Below are 22,137 nucleotides of genomic sequence, written 5' to 3' on the forward strand. Positions count from 1 at the left end.
GCAAAAAAATTATTTTGTAAAATGATGTGGTTATTACTTATTAAGTTATTAATTCCAATTTTTTTTTTGGTGCCCTAGGTTTGAGTTAGCTCACTACAAAATTCAAATATGCCAAAAGCCTTGGACCCATTTTGGGAGTATGGGGACCCTGATGGTGAAACAAATCGGGCATATCTTACATGCAAATTGTGTGGGACCAGTATGACAGGAGGGGTTACACGACTGAAATACCATCTGGCTAGACTCACTAGACATGATGTTGGGATTTGTACAGTTTCTAGTCCGGAGCTTATACAAAAAGCTCGAGGCAATTGATGAAAAAGACAGAAAGAAGGAAGAGACAGAAAGAAACAAGGCTGAACGTGCAGGTAGATCTTTCGGGATATCTTCTCCTGATTTTGATGTTCAGGGTAGTGTGAGGGGCTCCACAGCTGGCACATCATCACCTGCTACTGCTAGTGTGAGGTCATCATTTTTTGTTCCACGAACAGGACATGGATCACAACCTGGCATAAAATTGCTTGTTAAAAAAAGGAGAAGCAAGAAGCAGATAGAGTCATGGGGAGGCGTCTTTTCTGGAGCGACTTACCTCTCAGCATCACCAAAACCAATCCATTTTGGCAGTCAATGTGTGATGCTATTGTTGTTTTGGGCCCAGGGTACAAAAGTGCTACATATGAGGAGTTGCAGGGGCCAATTCTTCAAGCAGAAAAGCAGGACATCAACTCTAGATTGGCGGAGTTGAAAAAAACATGGGAAGTTACTGGATGCACAGTGATGTTTGATGGTTGGACAGATAGGACGGGTAGGACCCTTCTAAATTTCTTGGTACATTGTCCTAAAGGCACCATGTTTATTAAATCGGTGGATGCATCAGAACATATCAAAGATGCAGCAATGATATGTGAGTTGTTAGATGGGTTCATTCGGGAGATTGGTGTGCAGAATGTGGTGCAAGTCATAACAGACAATGCAGCTAATTATGTGTTTGCCGGCAAGATGCTTATGGAGAGGCATCGCACATTGTTCTGGACTCCGTGTGCAACACATTGTCTCGATTTGTTGCTTGAGGATATGGGGAAACTCTCCTTCATCGAGGAGGCGGTTGATATGGCTAGGAGCATCCCAAAGTTTATTTATAACCATGCTTTTGTTTTTAGCCTCATGAGGAAGTTCACTAGAAACAAGGAGTTGCGGCATCCTGCGATCACACGTTCTGCCACAAACTTTATTACTCTTCAGTCTTTGCTTCGATGTCAGTTCGAGTTGAAGCAAATCTTTGTGCCTGATGACTGGCGTAATTGTAGATACAGCAGGAGACAGGATGGGAAAGCCATTGTAAAAATGGTGTACTCTGAGACGTTTTGGCGTGGAGTAGAAGAAGCATGCTCAGTTAGTGAACCTATAGTAAAGGTTCTCAAATTGGTAGATGGGGAGAAGCCTGCAATGGCTTATTTGTATGAGGCCATGGATAGGGCCAAGGAGGCCATTCGTTCTTATTATGCAGACAAGGGTTCTGCTAGCCTTGATAGGCATATGATGTTATGGGATGTGATTGATAGTCAGTGGACAGGGATACTTCATCGACCCATTCATGCAGCAGCACTCTTCCTCAACCCCGCATTTTCATACAAATGCGGCTTTGATTTTGATGGCGAGGTGATGGAAGGGCTCCATTCCTGTATTCATAGGATGGTACCTGATCTTGAGCTTTGTAGCAAAATCAATCGCGAGATACAGTATTATCGGGATTGTGTTGGCCTATTTGGCTTTGATAATGCTATTAGGGAAAGGACCCTCTTCATGCCACGTAAGTGACAAGTCATCACTCATTAGAAATTAGAATTTTCAATTTCGAATTTCCTTACTTATAATTCTATTTTTTTTAAATTCAATTATGTAACTTTTATTTGAAAGTTTAATTATGTTTTAAATTTTTGAATTTTTTATTTCTTTATTTTGTTGTAGATATTTGGTGGCGAAGCGAAGCTATGGTGCAAGGGCACCAAATTTGCAGAAATTGGCCATAAGAATCTTGAGTCATACATGTAGCTCTTCAAGGTGTGAACGCAATTGGAGTATATTTGAGAAAATACACACAAAAAAGCGCAACAGGTATAACTTTGAGCTCCAGCCTTTAGTTGAGCAATTACACTTACTGTAATTTTTAATTTTTAATTTATGACCTTCAAGTGTCAAGAGTCAAGAGTCGAGACTCATTAGTTTGTTTGACACTCTTACAGGTTGGAGTTCGCACGCCTCAATGATTTATTGTATGTGCATTACAACATCTGACTTCGAGTGAGGCAAATAGAAGCACCAATGGATCCAGATGCCATTTCCTTAGACCATATTGATGTATTGTCTTAGTGGAGGGTGGAGTCTGAGGAGCCCATCTTGGAGGAGTCACCTTCATGGTTAGAGCCAGATGATCCATTAGAACAGGGGCAGCAAGAGGAGGAGAACTTGGAGGAGGAGCAGCACTCGGAGGAGGAGTAGGAGGAGGAGGAGGAGGACATTGTGGGAGCATCAACATCAACACCATCTGCTATACATATAGGAGAGTATAGCTCCATACCTAGCACTCATTATTTGACATTAGGTGCAGATGCAGGGTCAGGGCCTTCTACTACTAGGGGCAGGCCTGGCAAACAGCCCATCATGTTTTCCCGTAAAAGGGGGAGAGGGCAGTGATTTCAGATAGATAGCTGCTAGTTTTATTTGTTATGCTGCATATAACTCATGATGATGAGATACTTTTATATATGTGATGTTATTTTGTATTGGTTCTCCACATTTGAGTCCTTGAATGGACAATTATCAGGGATCAGCGGGATTTGGTATCGCCTTTGATGTATCATTTCTATTTGACATCATATATATCAGTGCTTTCTTCGTATTTATGTGCCAATGTGTTTATTTCATGTTGTTATTGCTTTATATGTTTAAAAATCTGCAAAAAAAAAAAAAATATATATATATATATATATATATATATATATATATATATATATATTATGCATTTTTTATGCTTGCCAATATTTGCCGATATTGCCGATAAGATATTTCCTGGACCCTCGCCGATATTTTGCCGATACCGATATTTTCAACACTGGAAAAAACACATTTAGTTCAAAAATTGTAATTTTCCAGCAACACATATTAGTCTAGAACCCTTAAAGTTGACATTAAACTATACTAGTTTGAGTTATCTGCATGCTGGAAACTAAAACATTTCTATTTTAAATTTTGTGCAATTTCAGCACTTAGTTGAGAAATCTTATTTCCAGAATAGCACGTTGGCCTAGGAACCTAGCTTTTACATCTTAAGCATAATTTAATTTTAAACATTCTGAAATTTGATTTATTTTCTATTTTAAGCTAATTGTAATTTTCAGCAATTAGTTTCTTGCAGAAATTTTCAATTTCCAAATTTATTTGCAGTCTAATACACCACTTTCATATCAAAATTAGACTCATTTACTTAGATTTCCACATTCCAGAAATCTATTTTGATTGCTGTTTCACATTTTCTGCATTTCCAGCACTAAATACAACGCAGAAATTTACAATTCTAGATTGCATGAGCCTTAAAACGTAATATCCAGATCTTATTTTAGGCACATTTCATACATTTGGTATTATGAAATTTACCTATTTACAAAATTCTGCATTCTTGCATCACATTTAATGCAGAAAAATTACTTTGTAGATGGCATATTGGACATTTGAACTTGCATTTTGTATCTTGCCTTTGCTTAAATTCCATCTTTCCTTTGCAAATTTGAAAGTAATAATCATCATGCCACCATGTATGTTCAGATTTGACACAGGTAGAACATAACTTACACTTCCCCTATACTAGACTTGTATCTAGTTTGTAAATTTCAAACACACTTTATTGAAATACCTGAACCAGATTTCAAACTAGATTATCTTGAGTCCTTGAACACTTCCCTAACACCTCAAAACCTTGGACTTAGAGTAGCATTAGGGATACCCCTTTGTGTTGGAGAGAAACCAAGCCAAAGAGAGAAGAAGAGCTACTGAGGCTACAGTTGGGCCTTACTGTATTACATAAACTAACACCTTGTGCTTGGGACTTTACAGTTCATGCATGCTAGATTCTGTTGTACTTGTAACATGACCACTGCACAAGTGAATTCATATTCATATGTTATAACCATGAAAGTATGCCCATTTTCTTTATGTTGCATAACTCAACAACACATGACAAAAATGAGAGCAGTCTAAGCATGCCAAGGTCTTCAACATAAATGGAAAAGTTTAAGGAGTCAAAGATGAAGTAAGATGGCAAAAGGTCTCTACATTCATTTAAATTGTAAAATTTCAATTTTTTACAGTCATTATATACATTTAATGTATCGTGCACCCACTTATCTCAGATTCTCAAACACATTTTGACAAAAAAAGCAGAATGGCTTTCATTATCTAGGTAAGGCATAGGTAAGGAGACAAACCTCCAATATCGATAGTGATTGAACATTTTTTATGTTGGGGACAACCAAGCCATGAGTTGTTGCCATGGCAACTCCTATATTGTGTGAACCTGCACGAAAGTTGTCAAATTGCAATTAAGTAGCAACAAAAAGGGAAAAAACAATAAGAAAAAAATATACATCATACATAAATTTAGGAACTCTAGGTTTATGATTTAATCGTATTGTGGCCAACTAAAAAAAGCTCCCTCAAAATGGATTTGAAATGAATATGCTAGTAGTTCAATTAATAAGCCATGGCACGTAATGAGACCATCCCATTAGATATAGGATCTTCCCATCCAAATAAACTCAGAAAATCCATGATAGTCTTGCCATGTGAACATCAAAGATAAGGACAATCAAATAAGACGACAGAATCAATAATTAAATCTACTCATTTTAAGCAAGTGGGTTTATGATAGATTTAAACAAATCATAACATGTGGTTGTTATAACCCAGCATTAAAAGTGGTCATCTATGATCTAACACAAGTATGGTCACATAATATTTTACTAGTTAAAATATCATCTTTAAGGATTCTTATTGAGATGATTTAAACATAGCCTTAAATGAAGCTATCACTCTAATTGCAACTACATCATATACAACTCATCATTCCATATGAAATTACTAGTTATGGGCACTGTTGCAAAACTTATACTTGGCAATGAGTCCACAAGTGTCGAGAGAATTAAAATTGGGGGAAAAAGATCAAAAAAATGACAAGTCGTTAAAACAAGAAACTGAAAGAACAAATGAAAAAAGAATATAAAACCTAACTATATTCTGAAGTTGGGGTCTGACCAGCAATTCTTTCTAAAAGCAAATCCGCAATAAATGGGGAGACTCACAAGTAATTCCAAAAAATACCCCACGAGAATGTGGTCTAGTGGCAAGCAATGAGGTGATCAGGCTTGTCTCAATGTGAAAACCCAAGTGCAAAACCCCTCAGGTGGGTGTGGATGAGGTGAGGTGCAAAATGTGGGTCACTTTGGCAGCATAGCGACACCCCTAATAGCATTGTAGCATTGCTAAAGAGATCCTATAAGATGTATTTCTCAACAAGCAAAAAATCCAAATAATCATGTTTCACAATTTTTGAATTTCATATAATTTTCTAACATTTTTTTGGGGTGAGATGCCAGTTTCTTTTTGACTCGCCAATTAATTGTGGACTCACTGATTACCCAATGACTTTTGCAATATCGGATATGGGGCCTATCATCCACCAAAATGGGTCACCCCATATGAGAAAACTTTTCTCCCACACTTGACACCCAGCAAGGCAGCCAGACAGCCAGCAGTCCCCGACAGCCACCACTAGCTACTGATATGCCATATATCTCCGCCATTTGCAACATCCATTTTCTTCTCACCCATCCAGCATGAGCACGTGAACGAAGGTGGGCTTCCACTCATAGGTACTTTGGTCATTTTGCAATCAGGTGCTTATACTTGTTTGTTCTTGGGCATTTAGTATGGAATATGGGGTGATCTGGAAGATTGACAAACGTTGACCATGATCTTGTTCTCTCACCTTACTTGGGGAGTTAATCTTTGATCCTAGTCCACTGGAACCTCTCTTAAGGCCCTATGCAATATATATATATATATATATATATATATATATATATATATATATATATATAATAGATGTTCTCGGGATGTGTCGCTCCCGAGGATTTTCGGAAAATGATGTTCCTACTCTGTGCACCCTTGGCCACAATAGTGATTTAACACAGTCTTGCACTTATCGCGATATTATCAACATTATCAAGATAATATCGCCAAAACTATCATTGGCAATAATATTACTAGTATATATCGTGATTATTTTCCTTTTGAAATTATCACGATAATTTAGGTAATTATTGTGGTAATTTGAAAATTATCGCCATATCTTTGTCATTGTCACCTGATAACAACCAATTTTTTGGTCATTGAACTCTCATTGTTAAAAAGTGAGTTAAGGGATTGAGCTCTAAGGATACTATGACTATTTTCCATCAAGCGAACAAAGGGAAATTTGTTCTTTCCAAGGTCCATGACTCATCTCATGAGATATAGACCCTAGCAATTTTTTATTTTTGAGTAGCATCGGAAGGTATTCCCGCATGCCAAGAGGTCTTCATGTCGGCCTAAGAAAATTAAAATTAAGAACTCATTTTTTGGGGCACTAAATCAACCCAAGAAGACGAGTCGGCCTAGCCACATGAAAGGGTGTGTCCCTTAGGTAATTCACCCCCATTCGACTAGTATATATATTTGATGTGACATCTCATTTTCACCACCAAGCAAGCAAGTTTCTTCTTCGTATTTCTGAGGTCTCTTGACAGCCGCATGTGTAGAGAAAAGAAGGACAAATTGACTATTTTGACAAAGTTGTTTCTCTCTCTTTTGATCAAGTTTGACTTGAGTTGACTAGGTTATTTTTTGGGCCAAGTTTGACCAAGATTTGACTAAGCTAGAGGTCTTCACGTCGGCCTAAGAAAATTAAAATTAAAAACCTATTTTTTGGGGCACTGAATCAACCCAAGAAGACAAGCCGGCCCAGCCACATGAAAGGGTGTGTCCCTTAGGTAATTCACCCCCATTCGACTAGTATATATATTTGATGTGACATCTCATTTTCACCACCAAGCAAGCAAGTTTCTTCTTCGTATTTCTGAGGTCTCTTGACAGCCGCATGTGTAGAGAAAAGGAGGACGAATTGACTATTTTGACAAAGTTGTTTCTCTCTCTTTTAATCAAGTTTGACTTAGTTGACTAGGTTATTTTTTGGGCCAAGTTTGACCAAGATTTGACTAAGCTAGAGGACTTCACGTCGGCCTAAGAAAATTAAAATTAAAAACCTATATTTTGGGGCATTGAATCAACCCAAGAAGACAAGTCGGCCCAGCCACATGAAAGGGTGTGTCCCTTAGGTAATTCACCCCCATTCGACTAGTATATATATTTGATGTGACATCTCATTTTCACCACCAAGCAAGCAAGTTTCTTCTTCGTATTTCTGAGGTCTCTTTATAGTCGCACGTGTAGAGAAAAGGAGGACGAATTGACTATTTTGACAAAGTTGTTTCTCTCTCTTTTGATCAAGTTTGACTTGAGTTGACCAGACTGTTTTGGGCCAAGTTTGACCAAGATTTGATTGAGATACAAGAGGGTACCACGCGTACAGAAATCTGACCACAGTTAACCAAAAGTTTGACTGCAAGTTGACTAGTTGACCAATGTTGACTTTTGTGCATTTTGGCTAGTTTGACCAGCGTTAACGTGTTGCTATTTTGACCAGGTTTTGACTAGTATTTGGATTTGTACTTGACACAAGTTTCCAAAAATTGTTGATTTGTAAACCTTGTTGATGAATAGTTTCTCCTAGGAACAGTTGTTGGGTTTTCTCCCAAGGTTGGGTTTCCCGAGGAAAAATATTGTCTCATTGTGCTTGGTTGTCTTTCTTTGATCTTTAGTGTTTCTGCTACATTTATTATTGATATCAATGGCATTGCTCAATGATATCAATGGTGTGAAGAATCATTAGGTAGTAATTATCTGGCAGAAAATAGTATTCTATTGTGCTCTTGTAGAAAATTCAACATGGGATCAAAAGAGCCTTCTTGTTGAAAGAGCAGCCATTGAAGTCAGCCTAAGTGTAATATTCTTAAGTGGAAAAATACCAGTGAATACTAAAACACCAGCCTAGATCCATCTTAACCCCGGATCTATCAAGCGTCGAGATGGATCCATTTTCTCGAGGTGCAAACCTCTTTTTTGAGTGCAAAACTTGAGGAAAGGTTTGCACCTTGAGAGATTTGATCCCTCTTGGCGCTTGATAGATTCGAGGTTAAGGTGGATCTAGGCTAGTTATATAATACTATATAACATTTTTATTTGTATCATGTGTCTCTTGCTTATTCCCTCTCTCTATGTCACCCCCCAAACATACACACACTCTTTCCATATCTATCTCTCTCCCCCTTGTGAAAATTCCTAACTCTAACACATCAGAAACCCCTACTGCAATTACTAGATTACAATCTCCTACTTGTTCTTTACATTAACAAGTTATTTAACTACATAAACATCGAAGTAAACACTATTGCAGCGTTCACAAATATACAAATCATGCACTGAAATAAACTGAGACAATAATACAAGGGACACCATTATTTTTGGACAATCGTCCCCGGAAAAACCCAATTTGGGAAAATCGGTAAAGCATATAGAGGGTTTGTATTATTAAGCAGATTTGTGGATACAACTAGGGTGCCATAAATGGCTCACCCAACAGAGAATATCCTCGGCAATAGTACCTCTATCCGGAGACAGAAATTCCGGCAAATTAGCAACCGGATGATCAAACCCCACAGTGACTCTGGTTGTTCCCTATGATGGGCAGCGAAAGCTGCTCCAAGCACTACTCTCGAACTGCGTCACTCCTCCAGGATCTGCATCACCCTCCCCGGTTCAGATTTTGTTGATCTACTCCCAGTCTGCCCCCTAGAATCTCCCCAGCGCTGCCTTTGAGACCCAGCATCAGCCTCTACGGCTTCTGCGTCACCTGCGTCAGCCTTCTACGTCCTCTGCGTCAGCTCTTCGGCCTCTGCGTCAGCCCTTCTAGGGCCTGCGTTGTCTCTCCCGACACTACGCTACCTCTCTGCTATGTATTCTTCAGCCTCGGATGAAAATCCCTTGCTGAACTGCCCCTCACTGCAACTCTGATCACTAACTCAATTTCCTCAACAAACCTCGCCCCAAAAAATCGAATTCTTTGATCACTTTGGTGTATCTCCAACTGACCCTCAAGCCTCCTCTTATACTTTTCCTGTTGACAATTCAACGGGCGAGATTAAGTCCCTAATCAACGGCTAAGATTAGAACTGGCTTGATCATCATCACTTAGAACTCTCTCACCCATATTAAATTTAATATACATTTGCTTTCCTAAGTTTAGACTTAGGAATTGATTAAAAATATTAATTATTTTAATAACTCCTCATCCGAGTAGAATTTCTCCAAACAATTTCTGGGCCTTGGAGATCTCATGTGCCTTAGCCTCTCCACCAATTTTCAAGGCTAGAGCACATCCGATTCTACCCAAAATCAACACTCCCCCTTAGCGAGGAATGTGCTCTAGCAATGCTTCACCATAGATGCATCACACTAATCCTCTGCATCGGTCCTCTGTGTTGATTCTTGGCCTGCTGCCCCACATCCACTGCATTGTTGCTTCCTGTACTGCTGCCCATGACACTGCCACTTCTACATCTGTACCGTAGCTCCCTCTCAAAATGTGCATCATGTTGCCCATAGCACTGCCACTACTAACTGTTGCCACTGCAACTCAGTTGCCGAGAAGCAAGTAATTGACTTCACCCAATCACTGACATCCTAGTCATTCTAGAAGCCTCGTGATGCTAAAGCTACCTCTGCTGCTATCTTGTGCTCCCTCTACTGCCACTACGATGCTGCAACCTCTTCTGTGCCTCTCGTACTTCTGCAACCTCCACTACACTGCTACAGACTTCTACACTCTAGCATTGCCTTATCGCTCCATCACACCTTGCTCCACCCGACACCTGTCATCATTCTACTGTCATTAAGGGCTCCCATAGCCACATGTGATCCAAGAGTTTGGGCACCTCAAGGATCCTACCCCCATTCTGTAGTCCTCTTGTCTACAGCTCCATGTCTCCCCACCTCTTCTCTAGAGGTGCATGAACATTCATGGCACAATCGTCATCAGTCTCGACATCCTTCTCTGCCTTTGCTAGAGCAGCCTTTGAGTCAGAAGCTTCTCCCTTACCTTTCTTCCTGGGGAACTGAGCGGCATAATGTCCCAGCTCCCTACAGTTGAAGCACTTGACCTTGGAGATGTATTTCTTCTTCCTCTTCTAAACTCCCTGTTGTCCTGCTGATTCGAGAGTTGCATCCTCCTCCTCCTCCTTGATTCGAACTCCCTTACCGCTACTCCCTGCCTTGGTCAATCTCCTAAGCTCTTCCTGTCAAAGAGCTGCGCACATCTCCTCCCAACTGGGGAGAGTTGTTCTGCCCAAAATGCTTTAGACAAATGTCTCCCACTCCTCGGAGACTGCATTTAGGGCAGTCCTAACCATGAACTCTGGATCCGGTGTAGACCCCACGAAAGTAAGTTGGTCGTGAATCCCTTGCAACCTGAGAAGGAAGGGATCTATCTCCTCTCCTTTCTGCATCTGGTATGACCTCAGTGGATTCTCCAATAACATCTTTCGTTGCACGAAAGAGCCCTGGTATAAGGTGGTCAGGGTTTCCAAATCTCCCTTGTTGTTGTCTTCTGAGCAAAATGTGGTATTACATGATCCTTGACCCCGTCTAGGATCATGCATTTCGCCTTTGCCTGGGCGTCCTCATACTTCTCATTTGCATCAAGGTCAACTGGGACAGCTACTATTTTCAAGGCATAGTCCTTGATGCAATGTTTATGCAGGATTGCCAGGATCCTAGCCTTCCAGATGACAAAATTGGAAGCCTCGTCCAATCTGTCCTAATCCCTCAATCCATTCACTGTCATCTTGTTGAAGTTTCTAAATTTACTTACTTAGAAACCCTTCACGCACTTTTTCTGATCTATTCCTACCTACTTGTTATTTTTCTTTAACAAGTTATTTACAAAGTAAATACTGAAAATAAACACCAGTGCATGCTCAACATATTACAGATCAGCAACTAAAAAAAACAAGAACAAACACACCACATGACACCATTATTTTTGGACCAATGTCCCCAGAAAAACCCAATGCAGGAAAACCAATGCAGCTATCTGAGGGTTTTCTTATTAAGCAATATCAAAGTACAATCTGTGTGCCGAAACTGGCCTACCCAACTTAGCAGCTATACCTCACAATTTGAGAGAAATCTCCTGACTGAAACCCCGGAAAATCCTTCTGGTAGCTCCTCAACACAAAACTGCTATGCAACCCCAGCGTCTGCTCAATTTGGACTGCGTCAACCCTTCTCTGTCTCACATTGGCCCTGCGTTAGCCTTTCTTGGCCTGCGTCAGCCCCAGGAGGCCCTATGTCAGCTTTTTGGGCCTCTGCGTGAGACACGCTAGCCTCTCTGGTGCTCTGCGCAAAACTTGGCTGCCTCTGCGTGACCTTGTGTGAGTCCTTGCTGGCTCTATATCACTCTCCTTGGTTGCTGCACTGCTCTCCCAGCACAATCTCTGCCTTCTCTGTTTTTCTGTATTAAATGCCCCTCAATTGCTCTCTCTCTAGAGCAAACCCCGCTCTAGAGTATAGAATGACTGATCACTCTGGTGTGTTCTCCAAGTGACCCTCAAGCCTCTTCTTATACTTTTCCTATTGACATCTCAACGGCCAAGATTAAGTCCCTCATCAACGGCTAAGATTAGATCTGACTTGATCCATGTCTTTTGGACCATTCTAACACAAATTCATATTAATACACATTAATATTTTATTTTCCCTAAGTTTAGACTTAGGGACTCCATTAAAAATATTAATTATTTTAATATCTCCTGATCTGTTTAAAATCTACCCAAACCCTTTCTAAGTATTGGAGATCTCATGTGCCCCAACCTCTCCACCAAATTTCGTGGCTAGAGCACATCCGATGCTACCCCAAATCAACACTCCCTCTTAGCAAGGATTGTGCTCTAGCAATACTCCTCATTGAGTATTACTCTGATCATCCGGCGTCGATACCTGTGTTGATGTTAGGCCTTCCTGCCCAACATCCCCTGCACTACTGCCTCCAGCACTGCTGCCCATGGTTCTGCCACTGCCACTGTTGCATCTGTACGACAGCTCCCTCTGCATCTGTGTTGCTACTGGTCCTTTCTCCCAGCACTGCATCCACACTGCACCTCCTCTCATCATGCTACATCGTGCTGCCCACTGTTGCACTGCAACTCAGTTACTGAGAAGTAAGTAACTGATCTCCTAACTGGCCTCCCTATTGGGCTAGAAACACCCGCTGATGTTGAAGCTCCCTCTGCCGCTGACAAGTGCTCCTTCTCTTACCTCTGCGCTACTGCAACAACTCCCTGCATCTCGCACCGTTGCACACCTCTCTGTGCCTTCCAACACTGGTGCAACACTCTTGTGCCTCTCGCATTGCTGCAACCTGCTAGCTCTGCACTGTCTTGGGACTCCTGCACTATGGCTCTCTCTGCCGCTCCATCCCAATCCATCTCTACCCACCCAGCCAGTCCTGACACTCCTTGTCGGGGCTCTCGTAGCAAGGTCTAATCCAAGAGGCTGGGTACCTCAAGGATCTTGCCCCTCATCACCTGTAGTCCACCTGACTACAACTCGATGTCTCCTCACTTCTGCTCAAGTGGTGCGTGTGCACTCATGGCACAGTCATCATCTGTCAAAACTTCCTTCTTTGCCCGTGCTGGCACTGCCTTAGTCTCGAAAGACTCTCCCTTACTCTTCTTCCTTGGGCATTGGGTCGCATAATGACCCATCTCCCCACAGTGGAAGCACTTAATCTTGGAGAGATCTTTCTTCTTCCGCTTCTCCTGCTTTCCCTTAGATGTTAGGGCCACATCCTCCTCCTCCTGCTTGACCTTGATCCCTTTGCTGCTACTACCTGTCTTCGATTGCCGTTTGTTCTCTTCCTGGCAAAGAGCTGCCCACATCTCATCCCAAGGTGGGAGAGTCCCTCTGCCCAATATACTCTGGACAAACACTTCCCAATCTTCTGAGATAGCATTCAGGGTTGTCCTCACCATAAGCTCCTGATCCGGTGTCGCTCCTGTAGTAGTCAACTAGTCTCGAATCTCATTCAGTCCTCCGAGGAAGGTGTCAATAGATTGACCCTTCTTCATCTGATATGACCTCATTTGGTTCTCGAGCAGCAATATTCTTTGCACAGAAGTATGCTAGTACAAGTTCTTAAGAGCCTCCTGCATCTCAACTGTCTTTTCCTTCTCAGCTATATGTGGTACCACATGATCCTTGACCCCATCAAGGATAATGCCATCGCCTCTTCGTATTTGTCGTTATCATTGAGGTCGACTAGGATAGCTATAACCTTCAAGGCGAAGTTCTTGACACGATTCCTATCAAGCACTGATAAGATTCTGGCCTTCCAGACTGCAAAGTTCGATGCTCCGTTCAGTCTATCCCGGTCTCTTACCTCGTTTAGTGCCATGACGCTCCTCTACTTCCCTCCTGGAAGTTCTCTGTTCGACTCCTCTGAGTCTCTACTTCCCGTCTGGAAGCTCTCTTCTAGACTCCCTCTGAGTCCTGATTGCCCTCTTGGAAATCCTTTTGTCGCTTGTCGAGATGCCTTCTACTCTGATCGTCTTGTGCAACTGCACTGTTGATCCAGGTTCCTCGGCTAGAAACCCTCGGTAACAACTCCTCTGGCCCTGCTCTGTCAAGTACTGTTCTGACTACATTACCTCACCAGCTCCACTCTACAATATTTCTGCAGCCTTCTAGACTCCAGTGATTGCCTCGCTGTGAACTGCGTCAACGCCTCTCTGCCTCACGCTGGCTCTGCATCACCCCAAATGGGTCTGCGTCAGCCCTCTGGCCCTCTATGTCAGCAACGCTGGCCTTTCTGAGGCTCTGCGCAGCTCCCGGCGTCTTCTGCGTGGCTCTGGTTGGCTCTGCGTCACACATCTTGGCTTCTGCGCTGCTAGAAACAACGTCTGTCACCTTGGGACAACTGTTTTTTGCTGCTATTGCTCCGCTCAGCTGATGTCTTTTAGTCCTCCTGTGATCTACAATCACGCTCTGATACCATGTTGAAGTTTCTAAATTTACTTACTTAGAAACCCTTCATGCACTTTTTCTGATTTATTCCTACCTACTTGTTATTTTTCTTTAACAAGTTATTTGCAAAGTAAATACTGAAAATAAACACTAGTGTAAGCTCAACATATTACAGATCAGCAACTAAAAGAAACAAGAACAAACACACCACATGACACCATTATTTTTGGACCAATGTCCCCGAAAAAACCCAATGCAGAAAAATCGGTGAAGCTATCTAAGGCTTTTCTTATTAAGCAATATCAGAGTACAATCTGGGTGCCGAAATTGGCGTACCCAATTGATAATTTCCTTAGTAGCTATACCTCACAGTTTGAGAGAAATATCCTGGCCGAAACCCTGGAAAATCCTTCCAGCAGCTCCTCAGCACAAAACTGCTCTGCAACCCCAGCGTCTGCTCAATCTAGACTGCGTCAACCCCTATCTGTCTCACGTTGGCCCTGTGTCAGCCTTTCTTGGTCTGCGTCAGCGCCAAGAGGCCCTGCGTCAACTTTCTAGTCCTCTGCGTCAAACATGTTGGCCTCTCTGGTGCTCTACGCAATACTTGGTTGCCTCTGCGTGAGCCCATGCTGGCTTTGTGGCACTCTCCTTGGCTGTTGCACTGCTCTCTCGGGACAATCTCAACTTTCTTTGCTTTTTTGTACTCAATGCCCCTCAACTGCTCTCCCGATCACTGATTCTATCTCTCTTAGTAAACCCCACTCTAGAGAATAGAATGACTGATCACTCTGGTGTGTTCTCCAAGTGACCCTCAAGCCTCTTCTTATACTTTTCCTGTTGACATCTCAACGGTCGAAATTAAGTCCCTAATCAACAGCTAAGATTAGATCTGACTTGATCCATGTCTTTTGGACCATTCTAACACAAATTCATATTAATACACATTAATATTTTATTTTCCCCAAGTTTAGACTTAGGGACTCCATTAAAAATATTAATTATTTTAATATCTCCTGATCTGTTTAGAATCTGCCCAAACCCTTTCTGGGTATTGGAGATTTCATGTGCCCCAACCTTTCCACCAAATTCCATGGCTAGAGCACATCCGATGCTACCCCAAATCAACACATCTTTGCTCCTCTTCTCTAGACTCCCTCTGAGTCCTGATTTCCCTCTCGGAAATCCTCTGGCCAACTATCGAATCACTCCTCTCCAATCCTCCTTTGTCTCTGCAACCCGGATCTAGATTTCTTGGCTAGAAATCTGTCGAGGTAGTGCTTCCCTCTAACTTGGTTCACTCTCCTTAGACATTGTTTTGCACTAACAGAAACAACATCCCACCAGCTCCTCAAATCGAAATCTACTCAGCTCCCTTAGCCCCAAAAACTAAAGAATCTGAGCCCTTTTTGCTCTGTGCAATCAAAGTGAGAGTTGGATCAGCTCCTCCTGGCCACTGCATCAATCCTTCATGGCTCAAAAAGATGACTTGGCACTGCATAAGCCTGATCTGCCTCTGCGTTGGCCTAGACAGTTGACGTAGCTACTACGTGGGCTCCTCCCAGCTACTGCGTCACCTTCACCTTGCTCAAAGTGATGACGCAGGCATTGCGTGAGCCTTTGCATCACCTTCTCTGCACTATGTCACTCCTCCTTCTGCATCTCTGACTCTGGAACAGCGCTGTCACTTGGGACAGCTGCTTTTCTGTTGCAAATTCTCTAGATTTCTTGGCTGGTAGTCTTCAGTCACCTATGATCTGCAATCCCTCTGATACCATGTGAAAATTTCTGAACCTAACACATCAGAAACCCCTACTACATTTACTGGTTTACAATCTCCCACTTGTTCTTTACATTAACAAGTTATTTAACTGCATAAACATCGAAGTAAACACTATTGCAGCCTTCACAAATATATATATCATGCACTGAAATAAACTGAGACAATAACACAAAGGACACCGTTATTTTTGGACAATCGTCCCCGAAAAAACCCAATTCGGGAAAACTGGTGCAGCATATAGAGAGTTTGTATTATCAAACAGATTTGTGAATACAACTAGGGTGCTAGAAATGGTTCACCCAACAGAGAATATCCTCGGTAGTAGTACCTCTATCCGGAGACGGATATTCCGGCAAATCAGCAATCGGATGATCAAACCCCACAGTGACTCTAGTTGTTCCCCATGCTGGACAGCAAAAGTTGCTCCAAGCACTGCCCTGGAACTGCGTCACTCCTCTAGGATCTGCGTCACCCTCCCCGGCTCAGAGTCTGTCGCACAGAATCTCCCCAGCGCTACCTCTGAGGCCCAGTGTCAGCCTCTACGGCTTCTGCGTCCTCTGCGTTAGCTCTTCAGCCTCTGCGTCAACCCTTCTAGGGCTTGCGCTGTCTCTCCCGGCACTATGTTGCCTCTCTGTTATGTATTCTTCAGCCTCGGATGAAAATCCCTCGCTGAACTGCCCCTCACTGCAACTCTGATCACTAACTCAATTTCCTCAGCAAACCTCGCGCCAGAAAATCAAATTCTTTGATCACTTCGATGTATCTCCAACTGGCCCTCAAGCCTCCTCTTATACTTTTCTTGTTGACAATTCAATGGCCGAGATTAAGTCCCTAATCAACAGCTAAGATTAGAACTGGGTTGATCCTTGTCACTTAGAACTTTCTCACCCATATTATATTAATACACATTTATTTTCCTAAGTTTAGACTTAGGAACTCATTAAAAATATTAATTATTTTAATAACTCCTCATCCAGGTGGAATTTCTCCAAACGATTTCTGAGTTTTGGAGATCTCATGTACCTTAGCCTCCACCAATTTTCAAGGCTAGAGCACATCCAATGCTACCCAAAATCAACACCCCTCCCTCTTCCTCTCCATCTCCCTCTTCCCCTTCTCTCTCTCTCTTCCCTTTCTCTCCTCTCTCTCTTTCTCTCTCTTGGCACCCACTCTCACTCTCTCCATCGCTCCCTTGTCACTCCCTCTCTTTCTCCACCTTTCTCCCTCTATGTCTTTTTTCTTCCTTCCCTCTCTCCCCCCAACTCCATCTCTCTATCCTCCTCTCTCTTGAGTCCTCTGTCTCTTCCTTCCTCTCCCACCTTTCTTTGTCTCTCCCCCCCATCTCTCTCTCTATCTCCCTCTCTCTCTCCCCTCCATCTCTATGTCCCCCTCTCTCTCTTACCCTTCTCTCCCCTCTCTGTCACTCTCTCTCCATCTCTCCCTTGTTACTCTCTCTCTCTCCAGCTTTGTCACTATCTCCCTCCCTCTCCGTCCCTCCCCCCTCTCTTAAATTTGATCCCATTGTATTGTGTTTAAGAAAGTATCTAAATTAAATAAAAAAATAAAATAAAAAATAAAAACTCAATTGGTTGTAAAATATTAAACCTATATTTTGGATCAATCATGTCAAGAAAATACAATAATGAAAAACTTTAAAAAATCATGCACTATCTTTCCTCTATTATTGTTAGTCACTTTTCTTGCTCTCATCACTCGGATTCTTAGTTAGGAAGGATCTTTGTTGGTTCTTAATAATACTATTTATAGTATATACATTTCACAACTTTAAATATAAAAGTATTCTCATTTTTAATTTTAGTGAAACATTAATTTAATTTCTATGGGAATATTTTTAGTAGTGCTTAGAGGATTTAGATATATCTCGAAAGTAATTTTAACATTTTTCCTTTTAGTTTCAATCAAAAATAGGTCATAGAATTAAATTAAAATAAAATATTTTTATTGTGCAAAAAGTTGTGGTTTTTGGGCATGTGGTATTGGCCCATGGTACTATAACAAAGCCTATTTACAAGTTAATAATATGCATGGGAAAGTGGGGGTGAATATCCATGGTTAAGAACCTTGTCATATTTTTATAAAATATTTTGATTGTGAAATAAGTTATGATTTTTTGGCATGTGGTATTGATAAGTCAAGCCCATGATATTGTAACAAAGTCTATTCTCAAGTTCATAATATCAATGGCAAAGTGAGGGTGAATATCCATGGCTAAGAATCTTGTCATATTGTTATAAAATATTTTGATTGTGAAATAGGTTATGTTTTTTGGGCATGTGGTATTGATAAGCCATGGCATTGGCCCCTGATATTGTAACAAATCTTATTTACGAGTTAATAATATCAATGGTAAAGTGGGGGTGAATATTCATGGTTAAGAATATTTTCATATTGTTATAAAATATTTTGATTGTGAAATAAGTTATGTTTTGGGGGCATATGGTATTGATAAGCCATGGTATTGGCCTATTGTATTGTAACAAAGCCTAGTTTATACAAGTTAATAATATATACGGTAAAATGGGGGTGAATGAAATTACCAAAAGTCGTATACGCAGCGGAAATATTTAAAATACTTCGAAGACAAATACATCTATCGTAGGACGGTAGTTGTAAATTGTATACTATATAAAAAAATTCATATAAGATGATTACAATTGAAAATGAGGGCCTTCTTATATACCCTAGGCAGGTGTCATTCCACGAACGGTCATGTCTCTAAGACATGCCTTTTCATTACTAACTAACTAACCATTAGTTAATTACTTATTATTTATATTTATATTTATTATTATTTCTATATGAATTATATTCATAACAATGCTTCTCCCTTCAAGAAGCTTTGTCCTCAAAGCTTATTGAGAACATCCTCTCGTCTCTGAACTTTCATCTTTGTTGATACAAGACGATATGATACTTTGAGTGATAGACAAAATTGTCTTATTGAGAACGGATCAGACCATCCTAGATTAATCTCCTGGGGAGTCTTCTGATCTTTGGAGATGTGTGGTGAATAGTTATCGTATGATTGGATTCTACAAACTTCATTATTCCTAGGAACACAAATTTGTCATTTATTTTCCGAGTGATACTGGTACGTAGGTTGATTGGAAAGTCTGCTCTTGTGATTCGGATGTCGATACATAGCTCCTTTGGTTTGGCTTTCCCTTATCATGTTAGTGGTTGATTCCTTATTTTCTTCAAGCATTGTTGTTGTTGAGTGGGCGACTGAATCATCATTTGGAATGTCCATCGTTTGAACTGCAACTTCTACATATGTTTTAACTTCTCTAGATTCTTCTTCTTCCTTACTTGTGATATTGACTGGATCAGTATTTATTCCTTTATCTTCAACTTGGATTGAAACGACTGATAACTTCAATACTTCACCTCGGAGTTGTTCTAACTTGTTATTTGGTGATTTCTTGTCATTTTTAAGTTTTTTAATTTGCGTAAGTAGGGTTTGATTATGATTCCTTAGACATACAAGTTCATCCTTTTCTAAATAGTTGACTTTATTCTTAGTAGACTCATCATCTTTTAACTTTTTGATTTGTTCTAATAATGTTTGGTTAAGGCTCTTTAAACATAAATTTTCTTCTTCTTGTTCAAATAAATGTTTCTTGAGTTCCTTCTTTGTGGCTTTAGCTTTCTTGACTTGTTCGAGTAGTTTTTCATTGCGATCTCTGAGGCACGAAATTTCTTTGTCTCAAATGCAGATGACTTCTTCAAGCTTTTTTTGCTTCTTTGATATAGTTTTTTTATTATCTTGAAACATCAATTATGAAATATCCTTAAACTCTTTTAATGAAGATGTTATTAATTTTGATTTACTTGTTATGTCTCGAAATGTGACCATCTTCCCCTTATAAGGAAACGTCAAAATTTGTTTCTCTATGTTTAACATGAATGTACCCAAATCCTTAAACCAAGGTTAACCGAACATGATGTCAATCTTTCTATTATCCATAGTTACAACACGAAATTGAGATATGTACTCATAATGATATATTGTCACTTGTAAATCACTAATTTTATACTTTTTGGCTAAAAATATTTTTCCTTTCACTAATATTTGGCTCTAGAATTAAATATGTTGATTTGGGGTAGCATCGGATGTGCTCTAGCCACGAAAATTGGTGGAGAGGCTAAGGTACATGAGATCTCCAATGCCCAGAAAGGGTTTGGGCAAATTCTAAACAGTTTGGGAGATATTAAAATAATTAATATTTTTAATGAAGCCATTAAGTCTAAACTTAGGGAAATTAAAATATTAATGTGAATTAATATAAAACTGTGTTAGAATGGTCCAAAAGTCATGGATCAAGCCAGATCTAATCTTAGCCGTTGATTAGGGACTTAATCTCGGCCATTGATCTGTCAACAAGAAAAGTATAAGAGGAGGCTTGAGGGTCACCTGGAGAACACACTAGAGTGATCAGTTATTGTAATCTCTAGAGCGGGATTTGCTAAGAGAGATAGAATCCGTAATCAGAGTTGCCGCTGAGGGGCAATGAATACATAAGTAGAGAGGCAGAGATAGCACCGAGAAAGTTGACGCAGAGGGCAGAAGCCAGAACCATCGGGAACTGCCGAAACAGTCGAAACAGCCGGGAAAGCTGACGCAGAGGGCAGAAGTCGGAATTGTCGGGAACTGCCGGAACTGGCGGGAGAGCTGACGCTGGGGTTTCGTGGGGTAGATTGGAGCTATGGAGCTGTCAGAGTGTTTATCCGGGGTTTCAGCCGAAATATCTGCTTCCGAGTAGAGAGGTGCTACTGTCGAAATTTTTCTCTATTGGGTGAGCCGAATTTGGCACCCAGATTGTATTCTGACACTGCTTAATAAATCAAACCCTCAGATAGTTGCACTGGTTTTCCCGCATTGGGTTTTTCCGGGGAGATTAGTCCAAAAACAACAGTGTCACTTGTGTGCTTGTTTCTATTTCCTTCAGTTGATGATCTGTAATGTGTTGAGCATGTACTTGTATTTATTTCCAATATTTACATGGTAAATAACTTGTTAATTAACAGAACAAGTAGGTAGGAATAAATCAGTAAAGTGCATGAAGGGGTTCTAACGTGTCAGACTTAGAAATTCCAACAAAATAGGTTATTGGCCAAATTAATGTTGATGTAATCTTCCTCGTTGCTTGTGCTGATAGCGATATTAATTCCTTTTCCTTAGATACTTCCTTTAAATGTAATTAGTTTATGATCCATAACTGATAGACCTTTATAGGAAAATCGTCCTTCCCTTCTTTCCTTATTAGACTCCATTTTCCTTTGTTAATAATTTCGTCAAATGATTTTTGATTTCTGTTTTTATTTATTTATTTATTTATTTTAAATACATCTATAAACCTTTTTTTTAAATATAATCTACCTGGTTGCTTGTGCTAATAGCGATATTAATTCATTTTCCTTAGATACTTCATTTAAATGTAATTAGTTTGTGATTCATAACTTATATACCTTTATAGGAAAATCGTCCTTCCCTTGTTTCCTGATTAGACTCCATTTTCCTTTGTTAATAATTTCGTCAAATGATTTTTGATTTCTGTTTTTATTTATTTATTTATTTATTTATTTTAAATACATCTATCAACCTTATATATATATATATATAATTTGCTTCTCCCCCTTTTTTTATTATAATATTCCTTTATACACCTCTTTAATTCTTCACAAATATATATAACCTTTTTTCCCTATTAATGTACGGACTTATAACTTCAAATTGAGCTAATTACCGTCCACTTAAATTGATAACTCTTGTTTGGACAATATGCTAATGATATATTAATCACTTTAAACAAATCAATATGGTTAATAAGCATAACCTTTGGAATGTTAATGATATTGGCAACCTTCAGCGTAGCTGTTGGGTGGTCGAAGAGTATGGCAACGCCCGGAATAGTTTATGTGGGCAGATCGTGCAGGGCAGACGGAGATGGTCGTGAAAGCTCTGGTCTGAATGGCAAGTGATCGCTGACAGGGATGAACAACCAAAAAGTCGTATATGGTGGTAGAGTTCGTGGTGGTGGCGCAGATGGAAACAATGCCGATGTCAATGAATGCAGAATGGGGGGTGATCGGGGCACCAACACGGT

The 22,137-nt window shown here is 40.4% G+C and overlaps 1 protein-coding gene across 1 annotated transcript in view; it reads right to left on the reverse strand.

Annotated features, from left to right (window-relative positions):
- The window catches only part of BCE2 (2-oxoacid dehydrogenases acyltransferase family protein), a 211,242-nt gene that overhangs the window by 66,155 nt on the left and 122,950 nt on the right, over window positions 1-22,137 (reverse strand). Inside the window, exon 6 of the mRNA XM_089419674.1 lies at window positions 4,482-4,570. Coding sequence (XP_089275800.1) covers window positions 4,482-4,570 — 89 coding nt within the window. The remainder of the gene's footprint in view (window positions 1-4,481; window positions 4,571-22,137) is intronic.

The sequence above is a fragment of the Pinus tabuliformis genome, chromosome 4_1 (assembly GCF_031772625.1).
Source record: "Pinus tabuliformis cultivar Carrire ecotype Pingquan chromosome 4_1, CPIR1, whole genome shotgun sequence".
NCBI classification, from domain to species: Eukaryota; Viridiplantae; Streptophyta; class Pinopsida; order Pinales; family Pinaceae; genus Pinus; species Pinus tabuliformis.